The 21,691-nt window shown below is 39.9% G+C and overlaps 1 protein-coding gene and 2 non-coding genes across 4 annotated transcripts; all 3 read right to left on the reverse strand.

The window, feature by feature from the left end:
* Positions 1 to 2,124: 2,124 nt before the first annotated feature.
* LOC141540226 (T-complex protein 1 subunit zeta) lies at positions 2,125 to 11,523 on the reverse strand. Of its 2 annotated transcripts, none has more exons than XM_074263975.1 (14): positions 11,281 to 11,523; positions 10,899 to 10,962; positions 10,319 to 10,453; positions 9,376 to 9,549; positions 8,759 to 8,862; positions 7,459 to 7,569; positions 7,164 to 7,323; positions 6,999 to 7,081; positions 6,316 to 6,412; positions 5,318 to 5,465; positions 4,382 to 4,515; positions 3,328 to 3,430; positions 2,796 to 2,868; positions 2,125 to 2,468 (listed from the first exon to the last, which is right to left on the reverse strand). In XM_074263975.1, exons 1-14 carry the CDS (start codon positions 11,415 to 11,417, stop codon positions 2,396 to 2,398), a joined length of 1,596 nt encoding a protein of 531 aa, XP_074120076.1. In that variant the 5' UTR covers positions 11,418 to 11,523; the 3' UTR covers positions 2,125 to 2,395. The 2 variants fall into 2 exon arrangements, with proteins under 2 accessions (XP_074120076.1, XP_074120077.1); XM_074263976.1 differs by having other exon boundaries at positions 8,759 to 8,858; positions 9,372 to 9,549; positions 11,281 to 11,520.
* On the reverse strand, positions 4,783 to 4,920 carry LOC141542047 (small nucleolar RNA SNORA15). The gene has a single exon (XR_012482051.1). It is a non-coding gene; the product is annotated as a small nucleolar RNA SNORA15 (small nucleolar RNA).
* Positions 9,670 to 9,803, reverse strand: LOC141542052 (small nucleolar RNA SNORA22). Its single transcript, XR_012482056.1, has one exon. It is a non-coding gene; the product is annotated as a small nucleolar RNA SNORA22 (small nucleolar RNA).
* Positions 11,524 to 21,691: the final 10,168 nt, after the last annotated feature.

Here is a 21,691-nt window from a genome sequence, read left to right on the forward strand (position 1 = left end):
CTTGCTCAGGGTTGATATGCCAGCCGCCCATTCGTGTAACTTCTCGGGGACAGCCAAGTCCTGACCAGGGGCCTAAGGAGAACCACGGGCAGCCTGGCTCTCCCTCCAGCACAGCCATAATTTCTGGGGACCCCCATTGTGGCCAGGTTTCCCCCCAGCCTCTTGGCAGGTCTGTCCAGCCCAGATGGTGGAGCATCTTCTTGGGGAGCAGCACTTAAAGCACTTTATGAGAAACGAGACCAGCTGGGGGGGGGGGGGAAGGAAGCAGGGCCCTTCTCTCCTCCTCCCCAGATGATTTTACATGTCTTTTATGGAAAGATCACAAAAGTATCAAATATTGCTGGGGAGTGGCTATAACCACTGAAGGGCCTTTGCCTACAAGGATGGCATTTTCTTCCAAACCAGTAGATGGCACAAGGGTGAGAGCTCAGATACCGGGGACTGAGGGAACAAACCTTTAGATACCTGCTGTGTGCCAGGGATTGTGCTCAATTCAAGCTTTATAATGTCTTTATCAAGCTCTTCCCAACAGCTTTGGGAAGGCAGCGCTGCAATCATGTCCATTGTGTCGTGGAGGAACTCAAAGGGAATCAAGGCTGAACTTGGGCCTTCTGACCCAGCTCTGCCATCTACTTGTGAGCCCCAAGTATAGATCACCTGCATGATCGGACCCAAGCCAGGGTTGGGGCTGCCTCAACCTACCCTCCCATGCTCAGTGCCTTGAAGAACGATGCAGGCCGCATGCTCCCTGCTGAGATCTCTAAGGCCACTGAGGCTGCCCCCCCCCCACGTCGAGTGCAGAGTCCTCCCTCGGTCTCCTGACTTGTAGGCATAACAGGGGGTTGTGTGACTAAAAGCTATTTATTGGGCAGCTCCTGTGACCTGTGGCCACCTGTTAGGATGAGGATAAAAGGCTTTCCCATTTCAAACCCAGTCTGTGCCAGCCTCTAAACCTCTCAGAGATCCCATATACACCCTTGTGAAGGATCAATGAACTGCTGGCATCCCTGCGCTCAAACCTGTCCCCCCCCACGTATGCTCCCAGAGGGTAGGGCAAAGATCCCGTTCGAGCTGGTACCAGTCACAGGACCTGCGTTAGGTACTTTTCTCTTATCTAGCCCAGCAAAGACCTGCCTATGACAGATGAGCCATTAAAGCAAAGTAGTAAAAATGAATGAGACAATTCTGACCCCCCAAGGCAGAAATGGCAGATGAGAGGCTGAGTTGCTGCCCCCCCCACCGTCCCCTGCTGCTGCTGCCTTGACTAGTCTGGCTCTTCCTGATCTCCCCCCCACCCCAAATCCTATCTTCTACCCACACATGGTGTTCTGCATAGACTTAAGGCAGCCATGGGGACTCGGAGGATAGAACTTTGCCTAGCTAGACAAGCAATATATTAGCTGGTTTTATGCTGTTTCTGTTTTATTCTTGGTTTCAAAGAATGGATGTCTGAGAAAAGGTGGAATATAGTCAGAAATCAAAGTGATATAAAAACAAAGTATCAAGAATTAAAAAAAATATCAGTTAATACATTTCATACACACTCAGGAATGAGCTCTACTATTTTACATCCAACAATTAAAAGGGCACAGCCCCGCTCCCAAGAACCCCAAGCCCAACCCACCACAGGACGGACAAATACACTTTTGTAAGACCACATACTAAGGCAATTGGATTTTTGTCAGAATAACCTAAATAGAAAGGTTTAAGTTAAAAGCTGATAAGGAATAGGTTAAAGTCAATGTGTATATAAGTTATGAGAAAGACTATAATTTGACTAATACACAGCATTACTTTTCTAAGTGCATACTAAATATCCATCAACTCTTGCTCAACACAGGAAAATCTTGGAGAGAAGATACAAACTAACAATCTACTTGCAACAAAAGCTTTTATGCTTTAGGGCTTGCACTAGAACAGAAAAGTGGTGGCAGAAGGTAGAATTCATCTAAATTTTGAGAAACCTTTCATGCCCCCTTTGTGTCTAGATTTAGACAGAACGAAGCCACGGGAGGGGTCAGACGCTGTAAAAGCTAACACTACTCTATGGAACACAACAAAGAAACAAGCAGGGTCTACACCAGCTACTACATTTGACACGAAGCCAGGCAGGACAATAATCGATTGGGTAAAAAGGACCGCAGCTTTAATCATAGGCCTCAGTGCAATTAAAAAAAAAAAATAAATACTGTAATCCATTTTAGAATCTTACATTTGAATAGGGGCCAATAATTTCAGTTTTAGGGACAAGGTTTACTGCAACAGTAAGAAAAACAATTATTCTTTGGGAAATCCTTTGGCAGCTGGGAAGAACAACCACCACTAGCCACACGTTGCGGTTCTTTCTGTAGGACCTTGTGATTCCACTGCTTACAGTGGAAACCTGAGATTCCGCTCAACCTTTCAGAGAAGACATCCCAGCGCGCATGATCTCATCAACCAGGAGGATATTGGTGGCAATCACAGTGCTGGAAGGAGATTGGAGGCATTAAGAATCAGGAAAATCAATTTTCATTTCTTGGAACCCAGAATTTCTTAAATTTGCCTAAGGATACAATTGTCTGATCCCATTTCTGCTGTCCTAGTAACTTTATTTTAAATTTGATCAAGACATCTTCTTACAAACATGCCATTTGGAGAAGAATTACATAGAAAATAACAGATGTTTCCTTTAAATATAAAAAAAAACACAAAAAAAAAAAAAAAAAACAAAAAAAAAACAAAACCACAAAAACCTACCCTCACCCACCCCTCATTCATGGACTCGATTATTCATTCAGATCTTCCCCACTTACCAAGAGTGAAGCAACTGCTTCTTGACACAATAGTTATCCCAGATGCCGGCTTCAGCAGCAACAATGGGCTCACCTGCAAAGGAAACACACTGATTGCCTTAACTAGGCTGCTGCCTTCCCTGGTGACAAGGAATACTTCCTGCGTAATACCAGCTACCTTTTGGGTCTCAAAACTATTTACTCATGTACTTAAAGCTCATTCTTAAGCTGGAGGTTGTTTAACTTGTTTTGTCAAATATTTTTGACAAGGAAATTTCATTATGATTGATTTCCTTTGTAATCCTCTTTTATGCATTTTAAAATACTGTTTGAAAAAAAAACTTTACCAAAATCTATCTTCACTGCTATTAAATTACTCAACAATGTACATTTTGAAATTAAGGGTAAAATAAACTGTCGAATATTCATTGTTTGAAGAAATAAACTGTCTAATATTCATTGTTTGAAGGACTTCTTGGTACCCATGAGCATCACCTGAGTGACACTGAGAAGCCAATGAAAAGACGCTCCTACTTAGGCTCAATTTTCTTACCTGTCTTTAAGTCAACACCAACAAGTTGTCCTGATTCTGCATGTTCAGCCTGTATCTTAACTAGTGTTTCCTGAAGGTCAAAACCAGAGTTCTGAGCAAGAACCTTCAAAAACAAAATAAAGACATTTAATCTTCCTAAACACTAAAGGCAAATGAGAGTGAGAAAGTGAGTTCTTATTACATTTGTCAAGCAAAGTGGAATATGTATGAGAATGTACACCTCAAGGTAGTAAAGATCTCCAGGTAGTTAGGGGGCATACTAGATAAAAGGTTGGACCTGGAAGCAGATCTGAATTCAAATCCCACCTCAGACACTTACTCAGCATGTCTGTTTGCTTCCTTATGGGTGAAATGGGGATAATAAGAGTATTTACCTCCCAAGGTTGTGGTGAGGATAAAATATTTCATAAAGTGCTATGCAAACCCGAAAGCACTATATGTAAAGGGCAGTTATTATTTCAGGTCATTTAACAGAACATTCTCCCTTACAGGTGAGGAAAACAATACCGAGAGCCAGCCTTAAAGCCAGGAAGCTCTTGATTCTGATACTCATAAATCAATTGTTAATTCACACAGGGAGAAAATCCTCCCTGAAAACTACCCAGCTCAATGGGATCACAAGTTCAAGCAAAAAATAAAACCAAACCCCTTTCTGCCTCCCGCTAATAGGCTTAGAACAGGGCTGTAGCAAAGCCGCCTGAGATGGAGGCCTCCAATCTGAACCTGGTTGAGGGTGGGGGTGGGGGCTGCACTGAGGATTCCTAGGTGTGACAAGAGTGGTTTCTTATGGGCCACACTGTGAACTGGGCAAGCAATAATTGACTCAAAGAAGTATTTTAATTTTCATCAAACCTTCTCTGGATGACTTGTCTGATACAGAGTTTGCCCTGAGAAAAAAAACACATGGTAGGAGCTCCTTAGGATACCCAGTCAGCCTGGTGGACCTTGGTTACCACTTTACAGACAAACCACATTAGACTCAAACTAGGCTCAAACACAACAGGTTTCTAAAGATTAATGATATAAACAAACCATCAGTGGAACTCCCACACACCTTGGGAATAATGAGCAGTGCGTCAGCAAAAGCTTGGACTCCAAGACGGGCTCTTCCCTTAACATTGGGCTTATGTTTAATGAGAGCTTCAGCGATGGCAACTTCCACTGCACCAGCCCCAGGTACCACACAGCCTGGCAAGGGGACAAAGACACAAGAGGATGTGTCACCATGGAGGGTGGAATAAAGGACAGAGAGGTACAAACAAGCCACGTGTCCGCTATAGTATGCACTGTTGTTCTGGAGGAACCTCAGGACAGCCTCACAGACTGTAGGGACCCATGCTCTGAGCCCCTGGAAGAAATGGGGCCGCCATGTCTGCTGTCAGACCATTGGCTTCAAGCGCTATGATCTTGGGTCGTTTTTCCATTTCTCACGCTATTGTCCAAATCAGGGCAAGCACCTGTGATCCCCTTCCGTAATGGCATGCCAATGACAACCCTTGGCATCCTTTCAAGACGTTTCAGAGGAGAACTTGCTTTTGCATGGTGTCTGGCTGTGTTGACTACTGACAAAGAGAACACAGTATTCGTCCATGCACTTGAAGGGTAAAAGGATTAAACAAGTTTACCATATACCATCCATTCATCAGCCCAGTTCTGGAAACAAAGAGATGCCCATTGGTTTGAAGATGGCAAACCAAATGTGGCGTGAATGTCAAAGGGAGGAATCCAACCATGGGGAGGCATGAGAAACACTTGTGAACTGATGCTGAGTGGAGTCGGCAGAACCAGAAAAGCACGATGACAATGGAACAACCCAAGACAGAAATGCAATCTGTGGCCATGTTCCCAAAGGAACAACATGACAGCACATCCCCCAGCCCCCAGCCTTTGTGGATCCACTGCTCTTATGGAATTGTCTTTCTCCCCCCTGAGGGAGTGAAGATCTAATGGGAAATCAGAGCGACAAAAAGCTGCCCATGGCGAAGCTCACCATCTTCGATGGCATTCTTGACTGCTCGCAGGCCGTCTCTCACTGCATCCTTGATCTGGGTGATCGTGTGCTTATTGGGTCCCTTGATCAACAAGGTGACAGATCGAGGGTTGACACACTTCTCGATGAAGGTGAACTTCTCTTCTCCCTACAACATTCAGCATGTCAGAAAACAGCAGAAAGGCAGCACCAGAGCTCTTGTTTTCAGAGGAAGCTGAGACAAATGCTTGAATGACGCTTAGTCTGGCACTCGGATCAGACAACTCTTGTGTCTGGTCATGAAAACACAGAGGCTGCATATTAGGTTATCTGCTCTCACCAGTGTTGTCTTTTCAGAATGTATTTAAAACAGCAATTAAAGTTCGAGTCAGGGTTATTATGCAGTAGGCAGCTGTCATCCAGAACAAACTGAATTTAACTTGGTGTCAGCTGCCATTTAGAAGAAAGATCTATTCTAGTGCTATTTGCAAAAAAATCCAAGAGGCCACAATTCTTAAAGATGTGGCAGCTGCACTTTGCCTGAAGGACCCCAAATAGGGTGATATGAGAAAAAATACTACACACAATGGAAGGCCAACGGCTTAGCCTCCTCTTCTCACCATGAAGCCTCTATTACTTCTGAAGTTATTCCATGGCCACATTCCTAGTCTGTCATATGCTAGGTCTAACATGCACCTGTATTTTCATAAAAAGCATTTTTAGTTCAAGGGATACCTTTTATCTTCAATGATCAAATGTTTATTCTATTTTTTTTTAAAAGACAGTATAACAGATGGTGTCCAACCTCAAATTTAATGTTAGATTTGACCAGTCTCTACAGATTAGGGACCAGAAAGTCACTGAAATATACATGAAATGACTGATCCCAATATTTCCTCACCAAAATCAATGTAATCACAGGTCTGCACAAGAGAAAGTTTTGTGAAATTTCAGATGCAAAAATGAAACTTGAAATAATCAAGAATGAAAAAATATTACTTACTCAAAGAGATACTTACTAGTGTGTATTCATAGACAAGTCCTGCATGTCCCAAACAGTCAGGATTTAAGTCATCTAGAGAATTCATAGCCATTCCACCACATGCAAGAGTCAACCTGAAATAAGGAAAATTTACTTTATAAATTCCGTGGCAAGAATTAATTTACTCCCCTCCATACCCAATTCATTAGCATAATTAATTTGGGGGAAGTTTTCGTTTGTATTAGGACTGTAATTTTTAATGTTCAGAATGCTTCCAATTCCCCCTTGCAGGAGTTGTATAGATAAGAATTGTAAAAACACTTCCCACAGTGCAGTAAGGGTATTATAATCATTTACATAGAGGAATCAGCATCCTTTTAGTCCGTTCACTCTCAGGTTCAATAGACTCAATTATGCCCTCTTGCCAAGAATTTTGTCTTTAGGCTCAAAATGCCCAGGGCTGTACAGACAAAAAAATTTGGAAAAGCTGTAGATAAAAAAATCATTTATTTTTTGTAAAATTTGCATTACGCAAATGTAATTTGGCAGGCATGCAGTCACGGATGGTTCATTCCATCCAAGCCCTGAAGCTGCACCAGGTGCAAGGATTCAGAAAGCCTCAGGAGGGGAGGGGAAGGGCTACAGAATGGGTTGTGTAAAATCCCAATCATACATAGTAAAAGTAAATTCAGATCACTCAGCCAATCCGCCCAAACTTACCTCTCCATATTTCTTCTTTTTGCTCTGCGGAGAGCTACTATGCCTTCTTTTGCAAGAGCATGTAAAGAAAATGGGTCAATTCCCTGCAATGATTAAAAAAAAATCTTAAAATGGGTTGGACTATGTAGATAACTGACATCCACAGCATTCAAGTTTTGTTCTCACCTTTTGATTAATAACAACAAATCCTTTGTCTGAATCACCACACACTTTTCTTTTCAGTTCTACTATTTTCTTTACTCTATCTTCAATGAATTTCCTTTCTGCTTTTACTAGTTTCTCTCTTTCCTCCGCACTTTTGTAAAAAAATCCAGAATTCACTTCTCTAAAAAACATAAGAATTAAAATTATTAAAAAAAAAAGAAAAAAAAAAAAAAATCAAGAAAACGAAATTCATACATTCGTTTCTGAAAATTCAAATTCCATAGGACCACAGATTCAGGGTTGCCAGATAGCTTACGTTTTTTCATATTCTAATGATACATTGCACGTAAGAATGTAAGCATCTTCTAGTCTTTTCTTCATATCAGGATGGCGGGCACCATGGTCCAGAACCAGCCCTCTGATCAACCTATTAAAATAAGCATTTCCTTGTATAAGTATCTTATACTCTATCAAGCAATAAAATAGAAGAAAGTATATCCAAGTGACAAAATTTTAAATTTGAGCTGATCCCACGTACTAAAAGTAACTGGGTTTTTCTTGCAATTGGGGTTAAGTGATTTATCCAGGATCATATAGCTATGAAGTGTTAAGTGTCTGAGGTCAAATTTGAACTCAGGTCTTCCTGACTTCAGGGCTGGGGCTTTACCCACCGCACCACTTAGCTAACTGTCCCTGCAGCTAGATTTTAACAAGACCCCCCTAAGGGAGAGGAACGAACATTATGATTGCGCCTCCCCCACAGATGCCATTCTTCTTTTGATCTACCAATGGACTGGGTTTTATGACAGGTTCTCCCCACAATAACTTTGGCAAAGGCTTGCTCCTTTATACCATTACCCCAATGAACAAGATGAGGTGAGATCTCTCAAGACAGTTGTGAAAATCGAGTAAGGCTTCATCTACTTCAGAGTTTTGGGTAGGCCTGAAGGACTTTGAAGATTGAGTCAAGGGCATACTTAAGTCCCTTTCATGCTATCCTCCCATGACATCATTTTCTCCCTATTTCAGTCAAATATGGACAACTATGTACTTATTGATCAAGTTCAATTTCTTGGGTAGATTTCAAGTTTAGAATGTAAGATCCTCAGCCAATGAGGATGAAGGTCAGTGGTGGGAGGGGGTATTTGCCTTAGGGATAAAAAGTGTTAACCCTGCCCCAGAAGACACTCCCTCCCAATAAACTTTGCTTTGCTTCTAGAGATCTCTCCAGCTTTTTTTATTAAATGGTGATCCCTCACCATTTCTGTACCACACACCAACAATGCTGAGGGTGGGCTCAGCATATTATACACAAATTTACTTCTTGAAAAATCATGCCAATCAACACATTAGCAAAACTTGAATATTATGTGATATATAAGATTCAGCTATGCAATATACCTATTCCATTATTCACCCAAATATGTTACTAAAAAAGAGGCAAAAATATGCCTCATGGAATATCTGTTCTGAAAATTTCTCTTCAAAATTAAAGCATTTCAACTAATCTATAAATTCAGGAGTTAAATTATAATAATCAGCATATAAAATTTAAATTTTAAAATCTTTAAGACAATAAAATGCCAGTCAATATTACCAACAACTTTTTAACTCACGTTGTGTCAGTTTCCGATTTATGCTTCATCTCCATGATTTCTACCATGAAAAGATCAACAGGTTCACCTGGTCTTCTGACAGCCAGAATTGAGTCCACCACTGCCTGCAATAGAAGGGGAGGGGGAGGGGGGGGACGGACACAAAGATAAAATAAGGCAGATGCCTGCATTTTAACTCAGTCCCAACTTTTCCCTTTTCTTATAGATCAATTTTTATGCACACAGGTCAAATTAAACTTCAAAAGAAATCTCTGTATTTGTGTACGTATCTACAAAGCTCCAACTGATGGTAAGAAGACAAGAGGTTTGAACCTCATGTGAAACAGAACTCTAATACCACACACAGAATGGCACGTAGGACAGTGGCAGAAGGATCAAATGAATGCTTTGCATTATTTTCAATTTTACTGAATCATCTCCAATATTTGTTTTTACTGGCAAATTACAGACAGTAGTGGTGGAGCACTAAGTTCACGGGTCCTAAAGACCCATTCTGGTTTCCACTTTTCTAATTTACAAACGATGTCTGCCTGCTTCCTTCGTGTGGTTTTTGGGCAGCTCCAACGAGCTAATTTATGATCTATCGTGACAATCTGGGTACTCCACGCGCCACCTACCTCTGTCAGCACGTCGGCCAGGTCAGCATTGACTTTGGTGCGCAGGGATGTTCGGGCAACATCCATGAGGATTTCTCTATCAATCTCTTTGCTTATTTTGATTTGATCCAAGACTTCAAGGGCCTTTGTCTTGGCAGCTTCAAACCCTTCCGTTATGATTCTAGGGTGCAGACCCTGGTAACAACCACCATAAAGCCAACCATTAGCCTCCACAGGAGTTAAGTCTGGCTGTTACGGCAAAGCTTTTACCATTTTTGTATGGAATGTGAATTTCTAGTTATTGCTAAATCTTAGAAATGTGCTGCCCTTCTGAATACACATAAAAGGATAGACAATCCTTCCAATGCAGAGGAAAAGAGCAGATGTTATTCTAGCACAGACTAGAAGCCAAGGGAACTACAAAGCACGCTTGGGTGTTCTCTGTGCAAATAGTAAAAAAAATAAGGGACACCCTCCACCTCCCAATTTTGTTGATGCTTTGGGGTTAAGCATATTTTAATAAGTTATCTGGAATTCCACTGACATTTAATAGTCACTTAGAAGACAATCTCCTTTTTTGTAAATAAAATTTAGAAAATCTACGGCACGGAAAGAACCTCAGGCTAGTGCTTATGGTCGTCTAGGACACGAAGTCCTATTTTCCTCCTTTTTTACTAAATTGGTTAAATGTACAAGAGGTTCGGATCGGTCTCAATAGAAGCAATGAGGGCAAAACAAAAGCCCTGGTCCACTCCCTACTTTGCTGATTCTTTTCCTTTTGCAATCCAGTTAAACATATCCCCAGAATCCTTTCATTGGATTTAAAAAATTAGAAGACATTAATTTTTCTTTAGTCAGATAAGGGGCAAATCACGATTAGCCCCTTAACTCCTGCCAAGAGTGAGCACAGAAAACGTTTCCTATTCAGGAGAAAATACCACAGGAATGTGACAGTCATGTGTACTTCGGAGATGTAGAGGTCCGCCTGCTTCAGCAGCTCCCCGATGATGAGAACGTTGGAAGTGGTGCCGTCGCCAGTAATATCATCCTGCGCTGTAGCTACTTTTGCAATCAAGGAGGCCGTGGGGTGTTGAATTTGCTAAAAAGAGAAAGTGGAAATGATCCGTTTAAGAATGGAAATAAAAGAATAAATAAAGGAACTTGTAATCATTTCTACCAAATAACAAAAACAACCCGCCCCAACATCCTGCTTTGAAGAGCTGTCCTCATACAGAGGAAATATGGGACCAAGAACCTCAAAAGCGAGTATCAACAGATGATTGTTACCTAAGACACCAATTAACACAGAAACAAGAAGAATCCCGTTATACAAAACTCTCAGAGGAGGCTTAAGTTTTTTCTGTTATTTCGGTATTACTGAATGGACTTCGGCTAACTTAGATCCCTGGTAAGCGGATTCCCTTTCTGACCACGTGAGCTCCACTTCTGCGAGTGAATTACCAACTCTGCATTATTTCATGAAGATAGGTCGGACCCGCGGACGCCTTTGGGGGTCACCCCTCCCACTCCGGGCCATTCCTCACCATCTCGTGTAACAGCACGTTGCCATCCTTGGTGAGCTTGATGTCTCCGGCGCCAGAAACAAGCCTGGGGTAAGAGAGACCAGACCCACGCGTCAGAGTCCCCCAGGGCGGCCCCCGGCGAGCCGGAACCCACGCGCACACGAATTCGGGGCGCCCCGGCTTCGTCCGGTCTTTAAGCCACGACCCGCGGCACAGCCGAGGACGGCCCTCCCCTCCAACAAGGCCGAGAGCGGACAGAGCCGGGGATCGCTCGTCCACGTGAGCCCGGGAAAGCCGGAAGGCTCGGACCGGATGCTGGGCCTGGTGGACGGCGGCCGCCGAGGCCCCTCCCGTCCCCTCCCCCACCCTCGCCCGGCGCGTGCTCCCGTCCCCAGGGCCTCACATCTTCATGGTGCCCTTGGGCCCCAGGTTGGTCCTCAGCACGTCCTGCAGCCCTCGGGCCGCGCTGATGTTCACGGCCAGCGCCGCCTGGGCCCGGGCCACCTCGGCTTTGGGATTCAGCGCCTTCACGGCCGACATGGCTGAGGAGCGGCGGCAGCAGAGCTGGAGGCGGGCGCAAGAGAAGCAAGTCCGAAGGTATTCAGTCAGCCGCAGCCCCAAATCTCGTTCTGCAAAGCCCCGCGAGACGAGATGAGACGAGACACAGCCCTTTCTAGAAACCTCCAGCGCCCCCTGGGCCGCCTCTTCACGCCTCTCGCCATTGGGCCACGGAGCTGCTCATCGTCTTTAGCCCCGCCTCCTTTACTGCGGCTGCCAATCCCCCTCCAGCTCCGCCTCCTCGCGTACGTCGTTGACATATGGACAAGCTTATTCCCATGGCAACGAGAGATCTCTTCCGTTCTCGCTGAATTGGGTCCGGGGAGCGCAAAGCTTGTCGGATCTAGGGCCTACCGGGGCAGGTAGAGAATGGACTGAGGTCTTCCTCTGAAGTTCCCGAACACTGACCCTTTGGGAACGTCTGCCCAAAGTCCCGTGAAACCCCGCGTCCAGAGATGGATCTCAGATCCCCCCTCTATAAAAATGTGCTAAAGCAGACTTTGTGGGTGCTGCAGGTGCCAGGCACGTGGTGCCATGAGCGCCCTGAGCACCGCAGTGAAAAAAACCTCTGTAACCGTGAATGAACCCAAGGGAAGAAACCGAATTGTAATTAAACACGGGAGAGTGTTCCTGTGACTCATTGTTATAGGGAGATCCCGGTGGGAAAATTCCCTCCATCAACCCAGACTAGGGCCTTCCCTGCAGGCCTGAGAAGTTGGAACTAATTATCTAGCAAACTGGACATGTAATTAAACAGCATTGGAACTCGGATCTCCGTGACTCCTTAGCCGGCCTTTATCCCCTTCACCAAGATGGCGCCCTGTGATTATTCCATTATTAGCAATTTTAAAGCACAAAACGGGTTAACCTTAACAAACTAATAAAAACATTCTTTCTGCTTCCCCCATTTGATCTTTTTCTTTGTATTTTTATTTTGTTGCTATTTTTTTACAATTAGAGTTGAACAAACAACAAATCACAACAGTGATTGTCAGCCCGTGTTTTCCCATGTTTCCCATGTTTCCTTAGGTGTACTTAATTACATTCATATACCACAATTTTTTCTGTCTTTACACTTATTGACTATTACAAATAAGACCATTATTCACATACTTATGCTCCCTTTCAATAACATCCTTACGACTGTGATTCTCAATTTTTTTACTCCTGAGAACCCCTTTAAAAATTATTGAGAACTCCAGAGGAGTTTTAACTATAAGAGAGCTAGAAACATTTTTTGTGTTGGGAGCTAAAGCTGGTAAAATTTTAAAATATTTATTAATTTAATAGTAAATCTGTTACTTGATAAAGTATTAGTTGTGGTTGTTTTGTCCTCAAAGACAATCATCACATCAGGCAGCTGATGCTATGACGTGCAAGTGAATGTAAGTGAGGAAGGGCTGGATGAGGTCACCAGCCTCACTCTCCCCTCCAGAGATATCTGGGCCCAGTACCCAGATAGAAATCAGGATACCTGGAGATGGCCCTGGATGCAGTGGGAGACCTTGGCCTTTTTAGGCTAAAGTCTCTTAACAGGTCTCAGTTTGACTGAGGTAACACCCATTCAGTGATTAAGGCTTAAATAAGAAAGAAATGAGGCAGAGAATGCCCTGTTCAAAAAAAAAAAAAAAAAAAAAAAAAATCAGTTTGATTGACATAATAATGTAACATTTTTAATAAACAAAATAACTTTATTTTCCAAAACAAATTTTAAAATTAATTTTATAATTATAACTTTTTTTTGACCATATATATGCATAGGTAATTTTTTACATTATCCCTTGCACTCACTTCTGTTCCAAATTTTCCCCTCCTTTCCTCTACCCCCTCCCCTAGATGGCAGGCAGTCCCATACATGTTTAATGTGTTATAGTATATCCTAGATACAATATATGTGTGCAGTACCGAATTCCTTATTGCACAGGAAGAATTGGATTCAGAAGGTAAAAATAACCTGGCAAGAAAAACAAAAAATGCAAACAGCTCACACTCATTTCCCAGAGTTCCTTTTCTGGATGTAGCTGATTCTGTCCATCATTGATCAATTGGAATTGGATTAGCTCTTCTTTATGTTGAAGTTATCTACTTCCATCAGAATCCATCTTCATACAGTATCATTGTTGAAATATACAACGATCTCCTGGTTCTGCTCGTTTCACTCAGCATCAGTTGATGTAAGTCACTCCAGGCCTCTCTGTATTCCTCCAGTTGGTCATTTCTTACAGAACAATAATATTCCATAACATTCATATACAACAATTTACCCAACCATTCTCCAATTGATGGACATCCATTCATTTTCCAGTTTCTGGCCACCACAAAAAGGGCTGCCACAAACATTTCCAAAACAAAATTTAATAAGAGTGGCATTGTTTTACACATTTTACAAATCTCTAAAGTCTGATTTACTAGAAGTCATGTCTGTTTCTGCATTCAATCAACTGAGAAATGTTTGACTAAATAAAAGTATATGAAGACTTTTTACAGATAGGTAGCTGGAAAAGGGAAGAGCATTTTAATAGGCACATAACATATTAGTATTATTCTGAAAATGGTTTTGACCTTGTAGACTCCTAAAAGAATCACAATGAACTCCAGGAGTTCCTGATCTCTGCTTTGGGGTAGAAACTTAGTGGAATTACTGGGTCCAACAGGAACAGTTTTATAGCTTTCTTGTGCATTGACATATTCCTTTCCAAAAAGATGGCACCAACTCAATTTCAGGGCAAATGGGTGCTCTTTCATTAGTTCTTTTTACATTCTACGAATGTTCATTTTCAAATTTCAGTAAAACTGACAATATAGCCTTTATTTATTTTTTCCATGATGTAAAATATGTTGGAAGTAATTAGAAAAGGTAGCAAATGTATTTTGCCAATATTGGTCACAAATATATTATTCAACATATTAGAACTTAAAATACTCCTTTTTTTTTTTTTTTTTTTTTTTTTTTTTTTTTTTTTGAGGCTGGAGTTAAGTGACTTGTCCAGGGTCACACAGCTAGGAAGTATTAAGTGTCTGAGATCATATTTGAACTAGGGTCCTCCTGAATTCAAGGCTGGTGCTCTATCCACTGCGCCACCTAGCTGCCCCTTAAAACACTTTTCAAAGAATTTTAAATAAAGGTTCCATTAATAATGTAAGAAATTCATGTGCTGGGGCTGGAGAAATCTAGGTGGCATCCAGTTCCAGGATCTAAAACTCAGGAAATATATTTGCAGTCTTGGAGTTCAGAAAATAAGCATATTTTGAATTTGAAATAATTCCTCAATTCTCATAGCATTTGATATTCAATGAGTGTTCACAATCATCATTTGATTTGATACTCATAACAATGTTTCATTCCATTTTTAAAGATGTAGTAACTGATTAAGTGATGAATCTGGTAAAGACATGATTAGAGTTTTAGTCTTTTGATTTCTGGTGATTTTTTTTTTTCTTCTACATCAAAAGATCAATTAAAAAGAAATAGGGAAGGGACATCTAGATGGCGCAGTGCATAGTTAATGGCCCTGGAGTCAGGGAGATCTGAGTTTTGTGACCCTTGGCAAGCTGTTTACCCCCAATTGCCTAGACAAAACAAACAAAAAATAAACCAAAGGGAAAAAGTTGGTTGAGAAGATGTAGACAGTTACTTTAAAATTATAGGTTTAACCTAGCCTTAATTACTGAATAAGTAGTTGCTTCAGTCAAACTGAGACCTGTTAAAGGCCTTAGCCAAGGTCTTCCCCTGTATCTGGGGCCATTTTCAGTCTTCCTATCTATATCTGGCCACTGGACCAGATGGCTCTGGAGGAGGAAGTGAGTTTGGTGACTTTGCATAATCCTAATCCCTCATTAGCATCTAATTCATTTGCATGTCATAGCATCACCTCTCTGATGTTATGGTCACCTTGGAGAATGAAGAACAAACAATAATAATGTTTAACTTATCATCACATACATTGGCAGAGTTGAATAAGATTCAAATTTTCATTTAAATTTCAATTTCGAATTTCAATTATTCTGAGGAATTATAATTATACTTTATAATTATTATTATTGTTTGAAGATTCATTAATGGTTAAATCTATGTTCAATGGGGGAAATTTATAGCTTAGATGAATTTTAACAATATTTCAAGGAGTGAAAAATTCTAATTTGGTCATCAATTTTGGATATATTCTAAAATTAGTTACATGAGTTGGAAGAATAAATTCAAACTGCATCTTATGAATAGACAGCTTTCAGATATCTATAGTCATATGGAAAAAATGTTCTAATGCATTATTAATTAGAGAAATGCAAATTAAATGCCATTTCATACCTATCAGATATTGAGGATAGGAAAATGATAAATGTTGGAGAGGAAGTGGGAAAACTGGAACACTAACACATTGTTGGTGGAGTTGTAAACTGATCCCACCATTCTGGAGAACAATTTGGAACTATGCCCAAAGGGCTATAAATTGTGTGTACTCTTTGATCCAGCAATACCACTACTAGGTCTCCAAAAAGATCATGAAAAAGGAAAAGGCCCCACATGTACAAAATTTGTTTATAGTAGCTCTTTTTGTAGTGGTAAAGAAATGAAAATTGAGGGGATGTCCATCAATTGGAGGAATGGCTGAACAAGTCATGGTTCATAAATGCAATGGAACCCTCTTGTTCTATAAGAAATGATGAGCAAGCAGATTTCAGAAAAACCTGGAAAGATTTACATAAACTGGGATGTTGAATGAAGTGAACAGAATTATCCAGTGTAACAGTAACATTGTGTGATGATTAACTATGAATGACAACTCTTCTCAATAATACAATGATTCAAGACAATAATTCAAGACATACGTCTTTAGACTCATGAGTCTATCATATCCAGAATGGAGTCTGAATGCAGATTGAAGCATACTATTTTCATTTGGTTTTTTTTTTTTGTAGTTTTTCCTTTTGGTTCTGATTCTTCTTTTACAACATGACTAATGTAAAAATAGATTTAATATAATTGTACATGTATCTATATCAGATTGCTTGCCATCTTGAAGAAGGGAAATGGGAAAGAGGAAGAAACAAAATTGGAAATCATTATTGAAAATAATATATTGAAAACTAAAAATAAATAATAAAACTTTAAAAATATAATAAATAAACAAATGAAATAAAAAATAAATTTTTAAAAAGGTTAAAAAAAAAATCTGCATTCTCTCAATCCCATATGTAGCCTTAGAGAGAAATCTCAAATAGTGTGGAAAAGAAGCCAGGCTTCCAACAGTCATCCAGACAGATAAAAGAGAAGGCTGAGTAAGCTGGGAAGACAGAATAAATACAAATAGTGTAGGGAAAGGGAAATCATAGGAGGCTCAGAGATCATCCTGGCCCTGTGCCCTTAAGAAGGTAAGGTATCAATACATTTTATAGGTAGGCAAATAAGACGCAGGAAAGTTAAATTACTTACCCTAGATGTCATGGAAATAACCAGGACTAGGTTTTCTGCCTCCTAGTACAATGTTTCTTCTTGTTGGAGTCTAGTTCCTGTAGTGAGATGAAGGATATGACAACATACTGGGCAGAAAAGTCCTGTTTATGGACTCTTTGAAGTTTATTGATCAGAGAGACAAATATATATATACTTCAAATGCTCATAGGTTCGATACAAAGTACACTCTTTAAAAATCTCTATAGTCTAACAAAATTCTACTATGATGTAAATGATTAAACCCCTTAAGCCCCGGATCTTGGCTACTTAGTTGAGATACCATCAAAGTAAAGTTTATTATACCATTTTCTCAGATATCTTTCTCCCAAATACCTTTAGTCTCCTTGTGGACATTTTTTCCTGTCCTAAATTCAAAGATTTAGCTTTTAATCCAAAGAGTAGTGTTCACATTTTGCTTCGGTCACTAGGTTATTAATTTATTATATTGACAAATAGTCTCTGCTATTTCAATAAGGGAGTTTTGGTGAGCCAAGTTACTGTAAGACTCAAAACCTGGAATGGAGTCTTACCTCCTGGCTCTCTACACAATTCTAAATATCTTAGAGATTCTCTCCCTTCTTTATTCCTATAAAGTGTCAATATTTGGGCCACAATCTATGACTTTTGTCCAAAAGTTAGCAAAAATCTTTGAAATGTAAGCAATCCTAAATCCTAAGAAACATGGATAATCTTTAATTCTTTAAATTGTCTGTGAATCCTTAGGTTGATTCTTTACCTAGAGTGTGATGTAGGACTCTATGGTCCCAAGTGGCTTAGGTGGACCACAGTTTACTGGCTGTATTTTTTCATTCTAAACAATTGTCACATGATACAAAATGAAATTGTTTTTAGCATACGCTCATTGCAGATATTAGAAAATAATTCTAAAAGCATCACCTGTTGACAGTGGATCAATAGCGTTATCATTTTAATAATAATAGAACCTTCGATTTTGAATTCATCTTAAGGCAATTCATCTCAGTCCTTTACCTGAAATATGGATCTCCTCTAATATGCCATGATAGTGGTAATAATAATGGGCTCAGTGATAATTAAGAATTTCAGGTTTGGGAAAGATTCTCTTTTTTGATGAGATCTGTCCCCTGCAACTTCCATCCATTTGCCTTAGATCTATGCTCCAGAGCAGAAATATTAAATAAGTGGTCTGCCCTTCACTTTCTCCATGGGAGCCCAAACCATGTATTTGGGGAAGATGTAATTTGGGAAATCTTCAACAAAATAAATGAAAATACAATAACATGTAAGTAATGTAAAGTTTTTCAAGTCAATATAGTTGGCAGAATTCCTTAGGTATAGTTCAGAGCAGGAGTTCTGAAACTACAGCCTGCAGGCCAGATGCGGCTGCTGAGGACGTTTATGCGGCCCCCCGGGTTATGGCAAATGGGCTGAGGGGGGGAGACAGAGTGTAAGCTTTTGTTTTTACTATAGTCCAGCCCCCCAACAGTCTGAGGGACAGTGAACTGGCCCCCTATTTAAAAAGTGTGAGGACCACTGGTTTAGAGGCTCAGTTTCTGGATGTAGAACATCACAAAATAAAGCTAGATAGCAATATGGCATATATCTGGAGATATCTGTAGGAAGCTATCATACATCCCCCAAGTCTTCTTTCCTTTAGCCTAAAAGATGATGTAAATCTTGGTCATCTTTTTTTATTTACAAAGGATAGTGAGCTAAAATTATTTAAATTATGAACCTCAATAAAATTTTTGATATAATATTTTGGATAGAATACAGTACCCTTTGAAATTGAAGATTCTAAAATGAAATGTTAATATTTAGTGGTAGCAGATTAGCACTTAGGACAGTACCTCACACACAGCAGGTGCTTAATATATGTTTCTTGATTGATTGATTGTTAAGAATGGGCTCTAGTGAATGGATGCCCATCAGTTGGAGAATGGCTGAATAAGTTACAGTATATGAATATTATGGAATATTATTGTTCTATAAGAAAATATCAGTGGCCTTTCAGAAAGGCCTAAAGAGACTGCCATGAACTGATGATCTATGAAGTGAGTAGAATCAAGACAACACTGTATATAGCAACAAGATTATGTGATGGTTAATTCTGATGGACATGGCTCTTTTCAACATCGGGATGATTCAGGTCAGTTCTAATGGTTTTGGGATGAAGAGAGCCATTTGCACCCAGAGAGGACTGTGGATCACAACATAATATTTTCACTTTTTTATTGTTGCTTACTTGCTTTTTATTTTCTTTCTTATTTTTTTCCTTTTTGATCTGATTTTTCTTGTGCAGCATGATAACTGTAGAAATAGATATAGATATAGATATAGATATAGATATAGATATGAATAGCACATGTTTAACATATATTGGATTACTTGCTGTTTAGGGGAGGGATGAGAGAGAAGGGAGTGAGAAAAAAATTTGGAACACAAGGTTTTGCAAGAGTGAATGTTGAAAACAATCTATGCATACATTTTGAAAAGAAAAACCTTTTTTTAAAAAAAAGAGTGGTCTGTAGGCTGGAATTCTGTCACTAAACTTCACTATCTATTTGATTCTGCTTGTAGTTCCAGATTGGGCTGTTTGTATAGACCGAAGTGCAAGTTCCTCATGACTAAGGCAATTAAGTAATATACAGAGCCTTTAGAATGTTAGTATTAATAAATACTTTGGCCTATCATTCATTAGTTTGTAAAAGCTATCCATAACTTGTCTTCTGAAAGATAGATCCAGTCTACTCAATATATTGAAGGCTTCCTTCTAGATTTCTCCATTCTGCCTGGATGGATGCCAGTGGAACAACTCCGGTTATCCATTAGTTACTGCTCTCTCTTAACTCATAACTAGCCTACCATCTTTTCAGAAAACATTTCCTTGATGATATCTTTTATACAGTTTCTTCTTTGAATATTTTCATGCATAATAATACTGCAGTCTAATCATGCTCTATCTGTCCTTCTTTCGGCAACCTTCAACTTGAATTCTTAAACAAGTGAGTTGGTCCCTGCATTCTGATGGTATCATCAGAAGGATAATGGCATTTTACAAAAATGGGTTTTTATTTCAAGAATTTGAATTCATCAGAAGCATCTGGCAGTTTCCCAAATGGCCCGCTCTCCTTGTGCTATTTCATCTCTGGTTCAGTTCAAGATGAAATGAGAGATAATTTTATTCATCACCCTCCTGATCCTGAAGCATAAATCAGCGAGAGAAGTGCTCATCAAGGGTATTTGTCATTGTCGCAGAGTTCAAGAAGAAAAGGAATTTTATCTACATGGGGAGGTCCTCTAAGGGGTTTTTATTATATGGAACTAGTCCCAAACACTAAAGCACCTCATAAAGGAAAGTTATAATCACTTTAAAGTGTTCCAGGTGGATATAGAAAATACCAGTTATCTAGATTGTGACGGGTGGTTGGACAGATTCCTGAAGCTGTTTCATCAAAACATTCATCATGGATGAACATTATACATATATATAAAGCACATAACCCATAGTTGAATGTGATTGATTTGCTCCTTAGAAATTCTATGTAAATTGTATTTCTGCAAGTTAAATTTTAAGTCAAATGAAATAAATTTAATATTTTCAAGTTACTCCACAGTAACAAGGTGAGTTCTCATCTTGTAATCCTAACAATTCTACTCTTTTTAAAAATAAAGTGAAGATTTTTTTTGTCATATTTAGAATTACCTTCTGAAGTCTTGATTTTTTAAAAATTCACATTTTAGGTCCTTAAAGGCCTTTAAAGAGGGTATAGTTTGCTGCAAAGGTAGAGACTGAACCCTTCAGAGTATACCTACTATACTAGTTTTGCTTTCAGAACAAGTCACAAAGACATTGCTCTACTACATTAACCTGATTTTGTTATATAGCATCTTAGTGTTCCACAATTATAAATCAAGGAACTGATATGATATACACTTGCTTTACAGAATGTAAAGTCACCCTTAGCCAAACTAAGAGTTGGTAAATATCTTTGACTTATATTTTTAATATTATGTTTATTCTGGGAATTTTAGTGGCCAATTGCTGCTAGTGTAGATCTCTAGTGTTGTATCACTACATACATGTATTACTCCATGCTTGGGCTTCCCTTCAGACCAGTGTTAATCAGATTTAGATCATCTCAGGCATCAGTTAGAGACTGATTGTGAGGCAACAGAGCAGAATCCAAGGCCATAGTTTTCTCATGGCAACTCTCCAGTCACAGTCCAGAGGAACCCATCCTTAGTACCATGAATGGGTGCCTTCCTAGGTCACGTGGAGGACCACCTGGGGCCTCTATTGGCTGGAAGGCTATCACGGTCATCAGGAACAACTGAAGAGCTTCTTCCTCACAATATCTCCTATGCTACAAGCTCCCACTGAACAGTTATTACGGCTTCCTCTGCCTCTTTCCACAGCAGGTGCTGGATGGATGGATGGATGAGACCCCATGCAAGCTCACTGACCAACAAACAAATGATAGTTCATGGGAAAATTGTTGCTTCCAGAAGCCCATTTTTACCATATCAGTCACTTATTAAATATCTGGGAACTATGAATACAATACACTTTTGTGTATTGAATTCATAGAACACTTTTCTATTCATTCATATTTGTTGAATTTTAAAAATATCTGTAATTTCCCCAAATAAATGCTTAGACTCACTACAGTTTCAACATGCCACAGAACATTTGCTGTTAACTAATATGCTCTTCCTATGGGAACTCTTGTGAATGAGTTTATTAACACACAAATAGCTTCAAATTTACTTAGCTTATTCATCTCTGGTTCAGCTATTGCTATCCCCTAATTGTTATCTCAGG

The sequence above is a fragment of the Sminthopsis crassicaudata genome, chromosome 4 (assembly GCF_048593235.1).
Source record: "Sminthopsis crassicaudata isolate SCR6 chromosome 4, ASM4859323v1, whole genome shotgun sequence".
In the NCBI taxonomy this organism is placed as follows: Eukaryota; Metazoa; Chordata; class Mammalia; order Dasyuromorphia; family Dasyuridae; genus Sminthopsis; species Sminthopsis crassicaudata.

Bases quoted from the DNA above. Each gene is read 5' to 3' on its own strand.
- LOC141540226 (XM_074263975.1), bottom strand. From the start codon at position 11,417: ATGTCGGCCGTGAAGGCGCTGAATCCCAAAGCCGAGGTGGCCCGGGCC. The intron at 7,082-7,163 runs GTGAGAACAAAA...TAATCATTGCAG, and splicing joins TTGTTGTTATTAATCAAAAG to GGAATTGACCCATTTTCTTT. The intron at 3,431-4,381 runs GTGTGTGGGAGT...TTGTTTTTGAAG, and splicing joins CACTGCTCATTATTCCCAAG to GTTCTTGCTCAGAACTCTGG.